Here is a 19059-nt window from a genome sequence, read left to right on the forward strand (position 1 = left end):
CTTTTCTAAATCTTGATCGCCATCTTGGCTTGGTTGGCCACGAATCCGCCAATGTCTTCTAAATTGCCGTGTTCTTAAATCATTTTGTAACAGACATCTGTTTTTTCTATCAGTGAAACCATTGTGAAGATGTGCTTCTTGCTACCAAATTCTTATTTTGGCATTTTCTTTAAACAGAAAAGGGCTTTTTGCCTACACAAATATGAGTAAGGTGAGGGAAAGAATGTAAAACTAATTGCATGGCTAGGGGCCCATGGCCATTTAAAGTTGCTTGGTTTTTTCCATTACTTATGGTAAGTGTAGCAAAGGGAGCGGGAAGGAAGCTATGCTCTCAGCTAAGTCCTTCTGAACCACTATTCCATTATAAAAGCCCCTGTACATTGAGAGAGTGCCTAGAAATTGATTGACACATAAGGTGAAAGACCCAGGACTCAGTAATGAGATTCTAAAGGTCTGGCAAAAGTAGTGTCCTTCTCATTAAAGGTATGTATTCTGGTTGGCCTTCGATGTTGAGAGGATTTTCTTGATACCAAGAGATGGTCCGGGGCCTCAGAACAGTGTTTGGGAGCCAATACAAAGTGTATGTGAGAGGTCCACAAAGTAAGAGGTTTTGACACAAAAGGTGCAAAATGGCAGGTCAACTCTGGGACTACCCTATCATACTGAAAAATGCCAAAGATTGCTGACTATACTGAACATGCCACATCGCAGCGGTCAACCTCCAGGTCACTGCAGGATGTTTCTCAGAGCGATGCTTCCAAAGCGCTGTGCAGTTCTAGAAGTGCCAGCTGCTAGAGTCCAGCAACAGTATCACTATTTCCCCATGCGTTCACGCCTCAGGATCACAAAAAGCCATGTGGCCAGAGGGAAACACCTCTGAGTGCCATTCAGGCAGAGGTAGTGCTGTCTCATCGTCACTGCAGAACATGTTAAAAGGTACAAAAGTAGATGCAGCCAAACTGATGGCAACAGCGGACTGTGACTCCTTCAAGAAGGTAGTGCCTCAACATGACAATTGACTCCAAAGGATGTTGCCTTCAAGTGGCAGACTTGCAAAGGGCCGTCTTTCGGAGGCTGGCTGGTCTAAGCACTCAGTACATCTTAGAGGTACTTTGAGAAGCATCTGTGTTCTCCAGAAGCCAGGCAGCCTAAAACGTTTGGTCCACAGATGGCTATTAAGATGCATCCTAAACTAGGCTATTAGTTTGCTTATATGTAGAATTTACTTGAATGGCTTACTGTGTTATATTTATGAAGCCTGTGAGGTTACATAGGCCCCCTGGTGAATCTGGAGTGAGGTCAAAATCCAGTTTAGCAGACCAGAACTCCAAAGACATGTCCGGAAACTTCGACCTCATTAAACATAGGAAAAACAAGTCCTCTACATATCTTATTGAGGTTAGAGACTTCAAGGTTTAATTCTAGCTAATGTCTCTTCTTTTAGGGACGTCCGCTTGGGAGATTTATTGTATATCTACCATGGTTGGAGGTTTTTAAAACACAAAACGCTTAGAGTTGTTATCAAGATACCCCATTTGATGTATTAGTATTGTATAACGGGTCCAAGTAATGAAAGCCTCAGAAGAAGTTTTCTTAACAGCACTCTCCTTAAAATAGTCGTCGGTATGAATATCTATCATATCCTCTTCAAGGTTAAAATTGATAGGAAACCCAATATCTTTGTAATATGCCATCATCAAATAGAACACATCCCTAGCATATTGATGTCATTCCTCTCCATTAGAATAAAAGGCAAACAGCAGATGTCTCTTCTGTCATGGGGTTTGTAAGTGAGGCATGCATATTTCTTTATGCTCAAACTAACATGCCAAGACTTGTCATTTCCTGGGAGTAGTTTTAGCAGCCTATTTTTGAAAATTTATTTTAGGAACATCCTCAGTTAGCTCACAATGTATGGTGGCAAGAAGTCTTAACTCAGTCGTGTATATTTTCTCAGCAACCTCTAGAGATACCGGCATGTTGCAAGAATATAAAATCAGTACAGCAGGACAATGTTAAAGAAAAATGAAGAAATCCCCAATGTTAAGAATCTGTAATCTATTCAAACTTCTGGCCAGTTGTAATCCGAACAGTATCCGCACTTTTTATGTCATGCAAGAAAGAAGGGGTCTTCTCTAATTCTTTGAATACGCCTTCTGCATAGCCTCCGTTAAAAATAAAGTGAACACTCAATTTCGGTATTAAGAAATATCTGATATCCATATCTGGTTTTACAAATACCTTAGATATATTAGGTCAATTTCAAATGGCATCTTTTTCTGACTGTAGGCTATTTTGGGCCATATGCGTGAAAGGATTTTGTGATAGCAAAACCTACGAGTCCCAAAATTACCCTGTTTATGACTGTAAAATGCCTTTTCCTAATGTACCAAACCCATTTCATGAATCAGGAAAGGTTTTCAGACTTGTAAAATGGGTTTTGCGACCCATACTGAATTGCAGTTAGGAGGCGACATTTCCTCCTAAATGCAAATCAGTGTAATAGGTATCAATGGTTTGTAACCACAATTGTGGTTGCAACTATTGATCAGTTACTTATCCTCAAATAAGGAGGTAAATGATTGGCAAAGGAGAAGGGACCTCCACATGACCTCTTTCCCTTTGGAAATTGTTTTGGTAACCTTATGGGGAGTAGACAGTGGTCCAGGGAACCACTGTCTGCTCCCTGTGATGCTTTTCCAAAAGGAAATCTTTATATTTATTAAAGCAGCACCATTTCCTAGAGAAAAAAAGGAAAATAATGTTTTACACTTGGAAATGGAGACACAAGGATGAGAGTGTGCTGTCCCTTACAGGCCACCATCGCTTTGTTTGTACACAATCACAGGGGGTTGCAAATTGCGACATGCCTAGTTATTAACTTTGTAGGTTGTTCTGCGACTCCCTGTGAATAGTGATTTTACAATGCCACTTATTAGTACCGTGGCTGCTTCACAAAATCAGTTTGGTTGCAAAAATTCACTGTGCAATTTGCAACCATTTTTTCGCAAATCTACTCTTAATATATCTGGTCCCATAGTTCTCAAAACTCCTAAGATGGTATGAATTTTAAAAAAAGTGAGACGTGCTACAACATAAAAGTAACAATTTGTTGTATTGGCACAATGGTCTCATGATATCTCCACTTCCATTGGTCATTCCTGATTGTTCGCCTTTTGCTGGATCTCATATTTTCTGCTGGCTTTAGAACTCTGTGCACTGTACCCCTTCTAACCAGTTGTAAAATGGATGTGCTCTCTCTTTAAACATGGTTGAATTGTTATACACCTAAATGGTATATTATTTTGCCTATATGTTCCTAGTATATGGTACAAAACGGACCAACGGCCTGGATGTTAAATGCCACTAGCTACAGGGATGCAGCAAGCTACAAGAGGCATTTTCTTGCAGCTGCCCAGCTGACCAGTTGCAATTGGTCCTGGACTGGACCCTGCTGTTGGCCTCTGCATGACATCCTGTGAGCCTTAAAGTGCCTCCCCCGAGGTCCTAGGGTCACAATGGTGATAGGCCTCCCTCCCCCTAATGCTGTGGCCACAGCTGCGATTGCTCCATCACTGCAGTGGCCAAACATCTCTGAGGTCCCGATGGAGTAAGGGCTGTAGTAGAATTGGCTAAATGTCTGTCCGCTCAATTAGGATGGGCGGCATATGGCCGTTTTTTACTGTCCTTCACTGCCTGGCAAATCCGGACGATGAGGGACCATAAAAAAGAAATAATGCCCCCCTTGCCATGGAAGATGGCTCCCCTGGTTGGGGGTGCGGGGAGCATTATCTTTTTCATTTTCCAAAAGAAGATCCCAAAACTGGAAATAAAACGTGGAAACTATTTGTTGCAAGGCTCTGTCATGTTGATGGAGCACTGCACCAAACAATGAAATTCATTAACCGGAACTGCTGTTACGGCAGTTCCTGACAGTGCTTTATAAATGTTGCCGGTCATTTATAAATCTGGTTGGCGATCCCTCCAGCAGGGTGACAGAGTAATTTACTCCATCTTCCTGGCGGAACAATGGACTGCCCACCATGAACTAAATTGGGCCCTAAGTCAAAAGGTAAACCAGGATGAACCTGGTTGGTGTATACAACCTACACGGTTAGTCTCAGTTAGAGCCTATGTCCTGGCATACCACGACCAGTGGCTATCATTGGCACTTTGTGCTTTTTGGTGCTATTTCTACTTAAAACTTTAAAAAATCATATCTTCAGTTCCCCTTATGGCTATATTGTTTTTGTCATTTTGGTGTCATATTGTTTTACATTATGCGTTATTTTTCTAATTCGGTTTGGGATTTTTATTGTTTTGCATTTTGACTTTATTACTGTGTTGGCACGGCATAATTTCTTTGCACATTGCCCTAAGTTAAGCCTGTCTGCTATGTGCCATAGCTACCAGGGGACTGAGCTAAGGTTAATTTAATGACTTTGAGGGTTCACCCTGACAGCGGTTATTGTTGCTTGAAGTGAATCACCCACTCCACTTAGTAATCCAATGTTCGAGGCATATGAGCTGCAGATTGTACACTATGCATAGATCGCCATCTGGTGTTTGGCTCGGATGTCTGCATGTTGTTTTTGCAGTCACAAGACCAGTGACTCCTCCTTCCGTGGACAATGTGCATGGGCATCAGCTCCATCATTAGATTGTTTTTTTCTGCCATCGGGTTCGGATGTGACTTGCTGCACTCCAGATCGGTGTCGTTATCGAACCCCCTTTCAACGCGCAATCCCAGCTAACCAACAGTATTGTCTCGATCGCGTACCTTCGACGCGCACCCTCGACAACTTTCGAATAACTTTGATGCCTGCGGACTTCGACGCCGGCCGCTGGGCCTACCCACGCCAGTAGAGACGGACGTCAAAGGAACGGACTCCCTTTAAGAAATGGCCACAGTGTGGTGCTAAGTTTCCACACTCGGACCTCCATCCTGTCTGCAATCTGTGCCTCTCGCCAGAACATCGAGAGGACAATTGTGAGGCTTGCCTCTCCTTCAAGTCCAAGAAGACCATCCAGGATCGTCGAGCTCGATGCCACAAGATGTCCCGAGGCACAGGTTCCATCCAGGTCCCGATAGCCTTCCAGAAGAACAGGCCGTTTTTTACTGTCCTTCACTGCCTGGCAAATCCTGACGATGAGGGACCATAAAAAAGAAATAATGCCCCCCTTGCCATGGAAGATGGCTCCCCTGGTTGGGGGTGCGAGGGGCATTATCTTTTTCATTTTCCAAAAGAAGATCCCAAAACTAGAAATAAAACGTGGAAACTATTTGTTGCAAGGCTCTGTCATGTTGATGGAGCACTGCACCAAACAATGAAATTCATTAACCGGAACTGCTGTTACGGCAGTTCCTGACAGTGCTTTATAAATGTTGCCGGTCATTTATAAATCTGGTTGGCGATCCCTCCAGCAGGGTGACAGAGTAATTTACTCCATCTTCCTGGCGGAACAATGGACTGCCCACCATGAACTAAATTGGGCCCTAAGTCAAAAGGTAAACCAGGATGAACCTGGTTGGTGTATACAACCTACACGGTTAGTCTCAGTTAGAGCCTATGTCCCGGCATACCACGACCAGTGGCTATCATTGGCACTTTGTGCTTTTTGGTGCTATTTCTACTTAAAACTTAAAAAAATCATATCTTCAGTTCCCCTTATGGCTATATTGTTTTTGTCATTTTGGTGTCATATTGTTTTACATTATGCGTTATTTTTCTAATTCGGTTTGGGATTTTTATTGTTTTGCATTTTGACTTTATTACTGTGTTGGCACAGCATAATTTCTTTGCACATTGCCCTAAGTTAAGCCTGTCTACTATGTGCCATAGCTACCAGGGGACTGAGCTAAGGTTAATTTAATGACTTTGAGGGTTCACCCTGACAGCAGTTATTGTTGCTTGAAGTGAATCACCCACTCCACTTAGTAATCCAATGTTCGAGGCATATGAGCTGCAGATTGTACACTATGCATAGATCGCCATCTGGTGTTTGGCTCGGATGTCTGCATGTTGTTTTTGCAGTCACAAGACCAGTGACTCCTCCTTCGGTGGACAATGTGCATGAGCATCAGCTCCATCATTAGATTGTTTTTTTCCGCCATCGGGTTCGGATGTGACTTGCTGCGCTCCAGATCGGTGTCGTTATCGAACCCCCTTTCAACGTGCAATCCCAGCTAACCAACAGTATTGTCTCGATCGCGTACCTTCGACGCGCACCCTCGACAACTTTCGAATAACTTTGATGCCTGCGGACTTCGACGCCGGCCGCTGGGCCTACCCACGCCAGTAGAGACGGACGTCAAAGGAACAGACTCCCTTTAAGAAATGGCCACAGTGTGGTGCTAAGTTTCCACACTCGGACCTCCATCCTGTCTGCAATCTGTGCGCCTCTCCAGAACATCGAGAGGACAATTGTGAGGCTTGCCTCTCCTTCAAGTCCAAGAAGACCATCCAGGATCGTCGAGCTCGATGCCACAAGATGTCCCGAGGCACAGGTTCCATCCAGGTCCTGATAGCCTTCCAGAAGAACAGGTCCCGCACTCCGAAGCAGGTGTCTCCGATGCCGAAGATAACATCAGCCCGGCTCAAAGGGATGTGAGTACCGAAACCCCTGACCCACCCAAGCCCATACCAACGCTCTGGTGACACCTTTGCCTTTGCGCTCAGGTCCACACCGTTCGAAAACTTCGAGCGGCCTGCCTCCGGGCCTGGCACCAAAGGGCAAAGAAAAGCCTTCCGGCTCGAGCCAGCCACCCCGTGCCGGAAAGCCATCTTAGGCACCGAAAGCTCAGCTGTCCGAGTTGCCACGCCCTCCGCCAGCACTGGGAAAACATTCGGCAATGAAATCGGCAAAAGTTCCCTCGGCATCGAAACAGCCCGACAAGCCATCGGCTCCAAAGCACCCCGATAAGACACCGGCACCGAAGCAGTCGGATAAAACCCCGGCCCCGAAGCACACAGAAAAGACTTCGGCACTGAAAACTTCAGAGCCAAGAAGATTAAATGGCAAAACTCCTAAACAAACGCCTCCGGAGCCGAGACAACCCGCACCGAAGGCCTCGGAACCAGGGAATGCTTCTGTACCGGACACTGTCAAAAAACATCCAAAAACAGTTTCCAAGGACAAATCTTCGATGCCGAAGAAGCCTATCGATTCAGAAGAACTTTTCTTTCCTGATCCAAAACAAACTACCATCTTTATTCACCCAAAGACTGGTCTAACAGTCACCAAACTACTCACAAAGAGTAAACCAGAACATTTGCCACATGCTCCAGTTCCTCCACAGACATTACATATAGCTACTAATACCTCACCACCACCTTCACCTCCACCACCAGTTAACCCTAATTTACTCATTTCGCAAGCACACTCTCCACAACCGTAGGATAGTGATGATTCACATGGGGATGGGCAAGAAGATGAAGATGTAGTGTAATTCGATCCTAATGATCCACCACAGGATCCAGACCCATGACATGATTATAATACTGATCTTGATCTAACCAATGATCCGGACTTCTACCCCTCAAAACCATCTCCGCCAGATGACAATTTGGGTTTTGCCCAGCTCATCAATAGGGCCACCACATACCATAAGGTCAAACTACATTCAGATCCTGTAGAAGAGGATTTTCTACTGGAGACTTTTGACCAACCACAAAAATCTACTCACGTCTTACCCATGTTACAAGACCTTCTTAGACACGCTAATGAGGTTTTCAAAGACCCGGTTAGAGCTAGGGTTCTTAGCTCCAGGGTAGATAAAAAAGGCAAAGCAGCTCCCACTGACCCTATATACATTAAGGGTCAACTTCCCTTAGATTCGCTGGTGGTAGCTAATGCACGCAAGAGGGCAAACTCTCAGGGGTCAGGTGACACACCACCTCCTGATAAGGAATCTAAATTATTAGACGCGTCAGGTAAACGTATGGCGTCCCAAGCTGCAAACTCATGGAGAATAGCAAACACTCAAGCCCTTCTAGCAAGTTACGATAGGGCCCACTATGATGAGCTGGAAAAGCTCATTCAACATCTACCTCAGGAATATAAGGACAAAGCTAGTGACCTTATACAGGAAGGCAAACTGATAACCAATACATCCATCAAATGCACGCTGGACGCAGCAGACACCGCGTCCTGTGCAGCAAACACCATTGTTTTGCTACGCAGACACGCCTGGCTCAGGGTATCTGGATGTAAACAGGAGGTACAAAATACCATCCTAAATCAACCTTTTGATCAGGAGCACCTATTTGGCCCGGCAGTAGACACATCTTTAGAAAAGTTCAAAAAAGACACAGAGACCGCAAAGTCTATGGGAGCCTTACAGTTACCATCTTCAAGAGGTTCTTTCGTCGCTCTTTCTATAGAGCAGGTTCCAAGACAATTACGTCAGAACACCCGTCCTCATCCTATAAAAGCCCCAACCAAAGCTACTGTTCCAGGGGATAAGGTAGAGGAGGTTACAGAGGAAACAACAACAAGGGTAGAGGCAGGGTTAACAACACCCGCAACTCCCCTAATAACACAGTGACTTCCCTGTGCTTCCCCCCGATCATCCCACTCCTGTCGGGGGACGCCTCCCACAGTTCCTGTCTGTCTGGAATTACATCACAACAGACAAGTGGGTAAGACAAATTATCCATTATGGTTATTGCCTGGAACTCACTTCTACACCTCCCAACATTCCTCCAAGGCAGCGTCCAATGTCATCAGAACACCTAACGCTCCTCAAACAAGAGATCTTAGCAATGTTACAAAAACATGCAATAGAGCCGGTTCCTCTGCCTCATCAGGGCACAGGGGTCTGAAAAGGACGGCTCTCTCAGGCCAATACTGGACCTCAGACCGCTCAACTTTTACATTCAATCAGACCACTTCCACGTGGTCACTTTACAACAAGTGCTTCCACTACTACAGCAAGGCGAGTTTCTCTCCACTCTAGATCTGAAGGACGCCTGCTTTCCGATTCACACGGCTCACAGGAAATATCTCAGGTTTGTGGTAGATGGTCAACACTACCAGTTCAAGGTTCTCCCATTTGGAGTTACCACAGTGCCCAGAATTTTCACCATGTGCCTCGCAGTGGTTGAAGCCCATCTGAGAAGACCACAAATTCATGTCTTCCCTTATCTAGATGATTAGCTCATAAAAGCAAGCTCCCACAACAGATGGGTTTTCAACACACATTCCGTACAATACAATTGCTTTACAGTCTGGGATTCACAATGAATCTAGGTGATTCGCATCTCTAACCTTCCACAATACAACAATATCAAGGAGCCACCGTAAATACTTCCACAGCCCACAGCCCTAGCATATTCCAATCCAGTCAGGATAGGTGCTATACAAAGGCTAGCTCAAAGATTTCAGCCACAACACTCACTATCAGCAAGAGTGTTCATGCAACTAAAAGGAATGATGGCCTCCTGCATTTTTCTCGTTCCTCATGCCCGACTTCAAATGCTTCTATTACAAGAGTGTCTAGCAGATCAGTGGAACCCGGCTCAAGGTCAGCTAACAGATCTGGTGTTGGTGGATGACTGCACCCATCGCTCTGTGCAGTGGTGGACCACAAAAAACCTTTGCAAAGGGCGGTCGTTCCTCGAGAGCACATCTTCTAGCACATACTGTTCAAGGGATATGGACCCCCCAACAAAAACAATTTCACATCAACTACCTGGAATTGTTAACAATCTCTCTAGCTTTGAAGTCTTTTCAACCGCAACTGCTAGGGAAAGGTGTCCTAATCCGTACAGACAACATGACAGCGATGTATTACATACAAAAGCAAGGGGGAAAATGCACACTCTCCAGTTATCCCACCTGGCGCAGGGCATCTGGTGATGGGCCATTCCAAGGAAGATATACCTTCTAGCAGAACACCTGCCAGGGGTACACAATCCAGCTGCAGATCTGCTCAGCCGGCAAACACAACAGATCCACGAATGGGAAATTCATCCTCAAGTTCTTCTTCCATTCTTTCACATGTAGGGACACCCAGAAATAGATCTGTTTGCCACACACCAAAAAACAAAGGGGGGGAGTGGAGAGGTACTACTCATCACATGTAGTGGAGGTGGATACTTCCTCCTTCTGTAGTCTATAAACCATAAAGATCCACCCTCAGAACAGTTTAAAAAATCATGTCCTCCCGGGTAATGTATGTTTCCTACAATGGTGGGAAAAACACACAGTGTTTTTAAATACTCCTCACACACCAAAAGGACCCTTGGTGTCATGCTTCATCATAGGGGTCTATCATAGGGGTCTTCTCGCCCCTCTACGGGACGGGGCGTGCTACGACCTACGAATACGCGGGAGCACCTTTTTGTTGTAAAAACGACTATGTGTCAAGTAGGAGAGTGAGTGCGAGGGTCAGGGGTGGAGGTTACAAAATACCTGGCTCATCGGTTTAGAAAATAATTTTTAATACACCTGTGAGCTGCTATTATTAAAAGGTGGGTATGTATGCCTCAATGAGCTGTGCCTCCAAGGAGCCAGCTCATTGAGTTATAACCAGCTCACAGGTGTATTAAAAATTAAGACTCACCAGACTAATGGGTCCTCCTTTTAAACCTCTCCACAGATGTGAACTACAGTTCCTCACTTGGAAAGTCGCCTTTTTAGTCCCTATCACATCTCTCAGAAGAGTGAGTGAACTCCATGCATTAACCATACAAGAACCATTTTTGCAGATCCATCATAACAAAGTCGTTTTTAGAACAAACCCAACATTTTTACTCAAAGTAGTATCTGCCTTTCTTCTTAACCAGTCTGTTGAACTACCAGTATTCTTCCCTCAACCAGACTCAGTGGCAGAAAGAGCTCTACACACCTTAGATGTTAAAAGAGCCATAGTTTACTACATTGAAAGAACTAAATCCTTTAGAAAAACCAAACAACTTTTCGTAGCTTTCTCCCCACCTCATAAGGGCAATCCTATATCCAAAACAGGAATTGCAAGTTGGATTATAAAATGCATACAGATATGCTACCTTAAAGCCAAACGAACATTAACCATTCCCCCTAGACCTCATTCTACACGCAAACTAGGGGCTTCTATGGCATTCTTAGGGAACATTTCCCTAAATGACATATGTAAGACAGCAATTTGGGCCACACCACACACCTTCACAAAACACTATTGTGTAGATGTGCAGGCAAAACAACAAGCAAGTGTGGGCCAGGCTGTATTAAAAACACTATTTCAAACTACTGCAACAGATACAGGTAGCCATATCTAAGGAGGATACTGCTGTATAGTCTATGCATAGTGTACAATCTGCAGCTCATATGCCTCGAACGGAAAATGCTACTTACCAGTATGCATCTGTTCTTGGCATGTAGAGCTGCAGGGTTGTACACGCCCAGTCGCCTCCCCGGATACCTCTATCTGAAAGCAACACGTTAGTTAGATTCCTCACCTTAGAATATCCCCAGGCGTCAGGCTGGATCCGGAAAGATTTTTCGTCAGCAATACCCCTTGCGCGTCGCTAGGCGTCGTCTGCGGCTCCGCGTCCGTCGTCGTGCGCCGGGATGAGGTCGGAGTACTTAGACAACGCCCTCGCGCGCTGACGTCAGTTCTTCTTTTTTCCGTGCCAGACAGCGCCGATCCGGGAAGAGCTTACCCCTTAGTCATTTTTTGACTAAAACTTTTTTGACTCTTTTTGGTCTACTTGTCGACTCGACTCTGGTGCCGGTAGGATGCCTGGGTTTAAAGCCTGTGACTCCTGTCACCGACTGATGTCGGTAACGGACCACCATCGCCGGTGCCTTTACTGCCTGGGGGCCGACCACGATGCGGAGTCGTGCCTTGACTGTCAGGCCTTGACCTCGAAGGCTAGGCGGGAGCGGTCCTGTAAGCTTCTCGAGCTTCGACACTCGGCTGTGTGCCGTTCAAGGTACCAGTCCAGGAGGAGGTCGAAGGACCGGTCGCGGAGCCACAGCCACCATCACCGCTCGTCGAAGCACGCTAAGAAGTCCAAGAGGCGACACCGCTCTTCGGACTCCCCTCGCCGGTCGCGCAACTTGGTCGAGGGTCAGGGTGGTCTCACCCCCGCGGCTCTGTCGAAGCCGCAGGAGCCGCGTCCGTCCCCATACCCGCCGGTCCCTGGGACTGACTCGACTCCGGCGGAGATCAGTGCCTTCCTCTCGGCCATGAGGGGCCTGGCTCTGCCGTCGACGCCTGCCAGCGTGCCTTCGGGCCCCGCAGGCTCGACTGGGCGACCTCGCGAGCCGGCGGCTCCGGCCCCGGCGCCGTTGTCTACTTCGGTCCCGACGCCGCAGGTCCCCGAGGGATCCGGGCCTGGATCTCTGCCGGCGCCGGTCGACCTCACGAAGCCTCCTCCGCCGTTTTTGGCGAGAAGGCGGATAGTGCGCTGGCGCGCTTCAAGGACTCCCAGGCTACGGCCAAGTCCTTGGGTCTCTCGGCCCGCGACCGCAAACTTCCGCCTTTCGTCCCTTTCGTGGCCAAGAAAGGGGCGCCCCCATACGTCCGCCTAGCCACCGGCCGCAGAACCAACCTGCACGCAGTCGCGGACGTGGATTCCGCCGAGGCGGTACCGGGGGACAACATGCCGGTCAGTCCACATCCACCCCGGCAGCATCTGCCTCAAAGCCCTCCTAGTCCGTGCTTTCAGGCCCATTCCACGCCAGTGGGCGGCAGAGTTCGACATCACCTGCTCCACTGGCGTTCCATCACGTCGGACGGGTGGGTGCTGCAAATCGTCCGAAGGGGCTACTCCCTCCCCTTCGAGACGACCCCTCCAGCCATGCCACCGCAGTACCACCGTATGTCGGGGGATCACTTGAATCTTCTGTGGGAGGAAGTTACGGCCCTCTTGGCCAAAGGGGCCTTCGTGCGCGTTCCTGGTCCAGAAGTAGGTCGTGGTTGCTATTCCCACTACTTTCTGGTTCCCAAGAAGGGCAAGGGGGGCCTACGCCCTATCTTGGACCTCAGGAGCGTCAACGCCTTCCTCCGGAAGGAGAGGTTCAAGATGCTTACCCTAGCTCAGGTTCTGGCTGCTCTGGATCCAGGAGACTGGATAGTAGCGTTGCAGGACGCTTATTTTCACATCCCCGTCCTGCCGGCCCACCGGCGTTACCTGCGGTTCACGGTGGGTCAGGAGCATTTTCAATTCACTGTGCTCCCCTTCGGCCTCACCAGTGCCCCTCAGGTGTTCACGAAAGTGATGGTGGTGGTCGCAGCTCATCTGCGTAGATCAGGGATTCCAGTCTTCCCCTATCTCGACAACTGGCTGTTGAAGGCGGGCTCGCCCCAGCAAGTCGTCTCCCACCTCCAGACTACGGCCGACCTCCTTTATTTGCTGGGGTTCTCCATCAATGTGCCGAAGTCGCATCTGAGTCCCTCCCAGAAGCTCCTCTTCATCGGAGCGGTTCTGGACTCGGCGCAGTTCCGGGCCTATCCGCCGGAACAGCGGGTCCGTGATATTCAGGCTCTGATTCCCATCTTTCAGCCTTTATCCCGGGTTTCGGTCAGGTTGGTGCTGCGGCTTCTGGGTCTGATGGCCTCCTGCATCCTGTTAGTGCATTACGCCAGGTGGCGCATGCGGGCTCTGCAGTGGGACCTGAAGTTTCAGTGGGCCCAGCATCGGGGCAACCTTTCCGGCCATGTCTTGATCTCGGAGGGCACTGCGAAGCAGTTGCAGTGGTGGCTCACGAACCGCTATTGGGTCAGCGGCAGATACCTCTCCCTACCCCAACCGGAGCACGTAGTAGTGACGGATGCGTCCCTCCTGGGATTGGGGGGCCACATGGGGGAGGCGGAGATCAGAGGACTCTGGTCTCCGGCAGAGTCTCAGCTCCATATCAACCTTTTAGAGCTGAGAGCGATCCGGCTTGCACTGAAGGCATTCCTTCCCGTTGTCCGGGGAAGTGTGGCGCAGGTGTTTACGGACAACACCACCGCCATGTGGTACTGCAACAAACAGGGCGGGTGGGGTTGTGGACCCTTTGTCAGGAGGCTCTGCGCCTCTGGACATGGCTGGAACATCAGGGCATCACCCTGGTGGTTCAACATCTGGCGGGCTCTCTGAACGCCAGAGCAGACAAACTCAGCCGCCGGTGCATGATGGATCACGAATGGCGTCTAAACTCCAAGGTGGCGCAAGGCCTCTTTCTGCAGTGGGGAGAGCCTTGGTTAGATCTATTCGCCACCAAAGAGAACGCGCAATGTCAGCAGTTCTGCGCGTTGGAGTTTCCAAGGCGGCACTAGCTCGGGGACGCCTTTCGTCGCGAGTGGAGTTGCGGTCTGTTGTACGCCTTTCCGCCTATACCACTTCTGCCCAGAGTGCTGAAGAAGATCAAGCGCGACCGGGCCCAAGTCATCTTGGTGGCTCCGGATTGGGCACGAAGGTACTGGTATCCCGAGCTACTCAGTCTGTCAATCAATCCCCCGATATGACTGCCTCTTCAGGAGGACCTTCTGTCGCAGCAGCAGGGGACGGTCCTCCACGCGAACCTGTCCAGTCTCCACCTCCATGCGTGGAGATTGAACGGCGACAGTTGATGCCATTTGACTTGCCTCCTGAAGTCTGCGATGTGATTCTGGCAGCCAGGCGTCCCTCCACAAAAATGGTATACGCCTGCTGGTGGAACAAATTTGTGGCATGGTGCACAGCAAAGGCTGTGGATCCCCTTTCCGCCCCTCTTTCTGAGGTTCTCCTCTTCCTTCTTTCCATGGCCCAGCAGGGCTCTGCTCTGGGCACCCTAAAAGGTTATCTTTCTGCTATCTCTGCCTTCTTCTGGCTTCCTGATCAGCCTTCTCTTTTCAAATCCCCTGTTTCCTCCTGTTCCCTTCGTAATGCCTCAGTGGGATTTGAATCTGGTCTTGACTTTTCTGATGTGCGCTCCTTTTGAGCCTCTTCACAATTGTCCCATTCGTCTTCTGACTCTTAAGACTGCCTTCCTGGTAGCCATCACCTCGGCTAGACGGGTGAGTGAGCTCCAGGCTCTATCGTCTGAGCCCCCTTTTCTTTCTGTTCATCCGGACAAGGTTGTCCTTCGGACTCGTCCTTCCTTTCTTCCGAAAGTGGTGACTCCCTTTCACATCGGGCAAACTGTCACGTTGCCCACCTTCTTTCCGCATCCGCATCCTTCGAAAGAGGAAGAGAGGCTCCACCGTCTGGACCCAAAACGGGCGCTGTCCTTTTACCTGGACCGCACAAAACAGTTCCGGGTGGATGATCAACTTTTTGTTGGATACGTGGGTGCTAAGAAGGGGAGGGATGTACACAAGCGAACCATCTCGCGGTGGGTTGTATTGTGTATAAAAGCTTGTTACTCCTTGGCGAAAAAGGATCCTCCTGTAGGGCTGAGGGCCCATTCCACTCAGGCCACAGCGGCAACTACTGCCCTGGGACGGGGAGTCCCCTTGCAGGACATCTGTCAGGCAGCAACATGGGCCTCGCTGCACACGTTTGCCAAACATTATTGCCTGGACAGCCAAGTCCGGAGAGATGGCTTCTTTGGCCGTTCTGTTCTCCAGGACTTTCTGGTGTGATCTTGGTTCGCAGACCCCCCACCGGGGTTGGTATTGCTGGAGTATCTATTCTAAGGTGAGGAATCTAACTAACGTGTTTCTTTCAGATGAACAAGTTACTTACCTTCGGTAGCGATGTATCTGTAAGAAACATTAGTTAGTTAGATTCCTCACTGACCCACCCATCCTCCCCGCTCTGCGTACCGACATCTAGGGTTAAGGTTATCCTTTTCAGGGCCCTAGACTTTTTGGCACCAGTGTCTGTCTCTTGCATGGCTCTGCGTTCCTGGGGCGGAAAGCTATGTACAAGAACTGAGGTCAGCGTGTGAGGGCAGCGTCTAAGTACTCTACGTCATCCCGGCGCACGACGCCAACGACGGACGCGGAGCCGCAGACGACGCCTAGCGACGCGCAAGGGGTATTGCTGATGAAAAATCTTTCCGGATCCAGCCTGACGCCTGGGGATATTCTAAGGTGAGGAATCTAACTAATGTTTCTTGCAGATACATCGTTACCGAAGGTAAGTAACTTGTTCATCTGTTCCAGTATTATCTTATTTAAATACTCATGGACATCTTTCTACTTTTTACTACTCCATCTAACCCTAAGTGGCAAAAACAATCTAATGAGGGAGCCGATGCCCATGCGCATTGTCCACTGAAGGAGGAGTCACCGGTCTTGTGACTGCAACACTTCTTCGAAGACAAAAACAACATGCAGACATCCGAGCCCAACACCAGATGTTGATCTATGCATAGTGTACAACTCTGCAGCTCTACATGCCAAGAATAGATGCATACTGGTAAGTAGCATTTTCCTTTTTTACAGGGGTGCATCCTCAAGGTTAGCTACATGGACCTATTCGTTGAGATGCTTCTCTTTTTCTAACTCCCAAACCAGCTCCATTAGTGGCAATGTTCATTAGTTATATGTCTTCCTCCTCTTTTTTGTTTGTTTTTTGCTTACAGGCCGTTAGAGAGCAACACACCATTGCACCTCGATTCAGTGGTAGTCTCTTGCTTGTAAAATATGATTAAAGATCAGAAGATCATATATTTTCTAGTTTCCTATGGTCTGGGCCCGAAACAAAGACAACTTTGATTGTGTTGCAATAAAAGCCAATGGTTAAGTAAATATCTTCTAAGCTGGAGTGCTGGTTTCAAGAAAAGAGACTGCACTATCTTTGTTCTTAGCAGGTTAATCTGCCATAAAGGTGCCCATGGTTAAACCCAAAAATCCTATCATTTAAAACAATTCTTTTATTTATTGGTGAATCAAGGGTTATTTATACTTTATATACATTTTAGTGGTGTAAATATACATATAATGTTCACTGGTGACAGTGCCAAAAGACAAAGAGAATATCTGGTTGGACAGTTTGAGTTTGATGCCAACTTGGCAGAGTACGCTTCCTCTTGACTAAAGTCTCATCACTCATGGTAAATTGTGAATATGGCACCAGGCAATGGTCCCTGACCTCCTCTACCCTCGCAAAAGCGCAGGTGAACAGCTAATCATTGGGCCATGTTTACAATGGGGACACTGGGGAATTGGTCAGCTGTCTTGGTACTCCCTCACCATACAAAGTAGGGTGAAGGAGGACCTGGTTAGCTGATGCATGTCTGCTGTCCTGTTCACATTTGCAAGTAGGCCACTACCTGTCCTTGCTTATCTGAGAGAAAGTAAAAAAAATGGCGGTGAAGGAGGCTTGACCCGGATGACAGCTGTCTGTGCCATATTTTCAGTTTGAACAAAGCATCGGACAGCTTTCAGGTGTCTTGGTCTTCTTCATCATAAACATTATGCAGAAAAACTGGTACAGCTGCACTGGTTGCACTGAAAATCCTGAAAAGGCTATATGCCCTCCTGTCTGGGAGGGGGTCACAGATTTGTTTAAATACCTTCGCTGTTAAGAGAGCCCATAGGTACTTTCTTGACAAAACTATACTTGCATAAGGGCAAGCCGCTTTTCACTGTCCTCGTAGCTAGATAAACAGTATTCTGCATTATCGGAAGGCCAATAGACTTCTGCAAGTTAGGTCCACATATCCCTCCACAACAGCGAAAGCTGATACTGCGCGCTTTATGAGGAATGGCCCATTAGCTCAAATGTAAAGCGTGATCATCTGAAGATCATTTCATACGTTTGGCAGCCATTTCAGCATAGATTCTCACTCCAGACCCTGGAGGGTCAAGCCTATCTACTTAACTTTTTGTTTTCACAACCCCAGAGTATATTCTATTAAATTCTGCTTAATAGAGTAAACCCCATGATAGAATTTGAGTTACAACTAATTCATTTTTGCATCTTCGGCGTAAGTGTGACATGCACAAGAACACCATCCTTACAGTATTAAGAGTAGAAGGCTGACTCGATCATAAGTTGTTTTAACAGAATGAATGTATTTTTCTCATTTGCAGGAGTTTATTCGAGAAGAAGTTGAGGTAAGTTGATTCTTCGTTGTTGTATATGTGCTGGTTGATCATGCTTAAAATATTGTTGCATATAGCTCTTTGAGTATGACATGAAGTGCCATGGAATGGTGCTCTATAGTCAGTGTATGTACTTTAGCGCACGCTGTGTAAGCTTGAGGTCATTATTTGTTCATGCTTGCCGCATGTTTCTGTATCCCAGAAACAGCCAGTAGTATTTTGAAAATCAGATAAAGGTATTGTAGCGTGTGAAATTCAACTTCGAGTTGCAGGTTTTCTCCTTTTCGTTGTTCTGTGTATGTTTTAACACAAGATGATACCTTTTTGGTCTAACCCTGAAGCATAATATAATTCTCTTCTTGCTGAGACAATATGGAGTTTCTTTGACTCTTAATAGATCTTTCAAATTCAGAGGCTCTAACTTTTGATGGCTCGATTTCCCCTTATGTTAAAGTATTGTGACTGTTCAGTGTCATTCATGGAATGTGGCTGTGGTTCTGCTGTAATAACCAAAATATCCATTTCTGTTTAGATGTTGCAGACAGCAGGCAGAGCACGAGGGATCCTGCCTTTGACTGTTATGAAAGTTCTGGCTTCCCAGGCATGCCATGGTTAGTATTATTTCTAAAGTGTTGTTCCTTTGTGCAGCATACTTAATATTAAGTCACAAATAATTTGGAATACAATTCAAGGTAATTGAAACAACTATTTTTTTTTTTAGAGATTCTATTCTCCAGAGCCCAGAAGGGAAGATTTTTTTTAACAGTGACAGATACATAACAGAGGTCAGGTTGAGGATACATGGACAAATAGTGCAGACTGGGAAGTGGTACAGCCAAGAAGAAGAGGAGATGGTGGTTGATGGTTAGAGAGTGCAGTGGTAGGGAAGGAGAAGGGAGATGTATGGTGGAATGAAAGTGTAGTGCCATATGGTACCTTAGGTTGAATAAGTGGTAGAGATGAAAAGGAAACAGTAACAAGAGTGGGATGTAGTGTGGTGTACATGGAATTGCAGAAAAGAGTGGGCCATTGGGGTGTGTTTGTGTAATATTGGGCATTGCTGGTTAAGCAGTAGTAAGCTGACCGGCCATGGGCGTAGTAATGTTGAA

The 19059-nt window shown here is 47.3% G+C and overlaps 1 protein-coding gene across 3 annotated transcripts in view; it reads left to right on the forward strand.

Annotated features, from left to right (window-relative positions):
• The window catches only part of MLH3 (mutL homolog 3), a 280665-nt gene that overhangs the window by 228485 nt on the left and 33121 nt on the right, over positions 1-19059 (forward strand). For all 3 annotated transcript variants that reach the window (XM_085626733.1, XM_085626732.1, XM_085626734.1), the window contains 2 exons: positions 17939-17962; positions 18483-18561. In XM_085626733.1, the coding sequence (XP_085482859.1) occupies positions 17939-17962; positions 18483-18561 (103 nt within the window). The remainder of the gene's footprint in view (positions 1-17938; positions 17963-18482; positions 18562-19059) is intronic.

This window comes from Triturus cristatus, chromosome 9 (genome assembly GCF_964204655.1).
Source record: "Triturus cristatus chromosome 9, aTriCri1.1, whole genome shotgun sequence".
NCBI classification, from domain to species: Eukaryota; Metazoa; Chordata; class Amphibia; order Caudata; family Salamandridae; genus Triturus; species Triturus cristatus.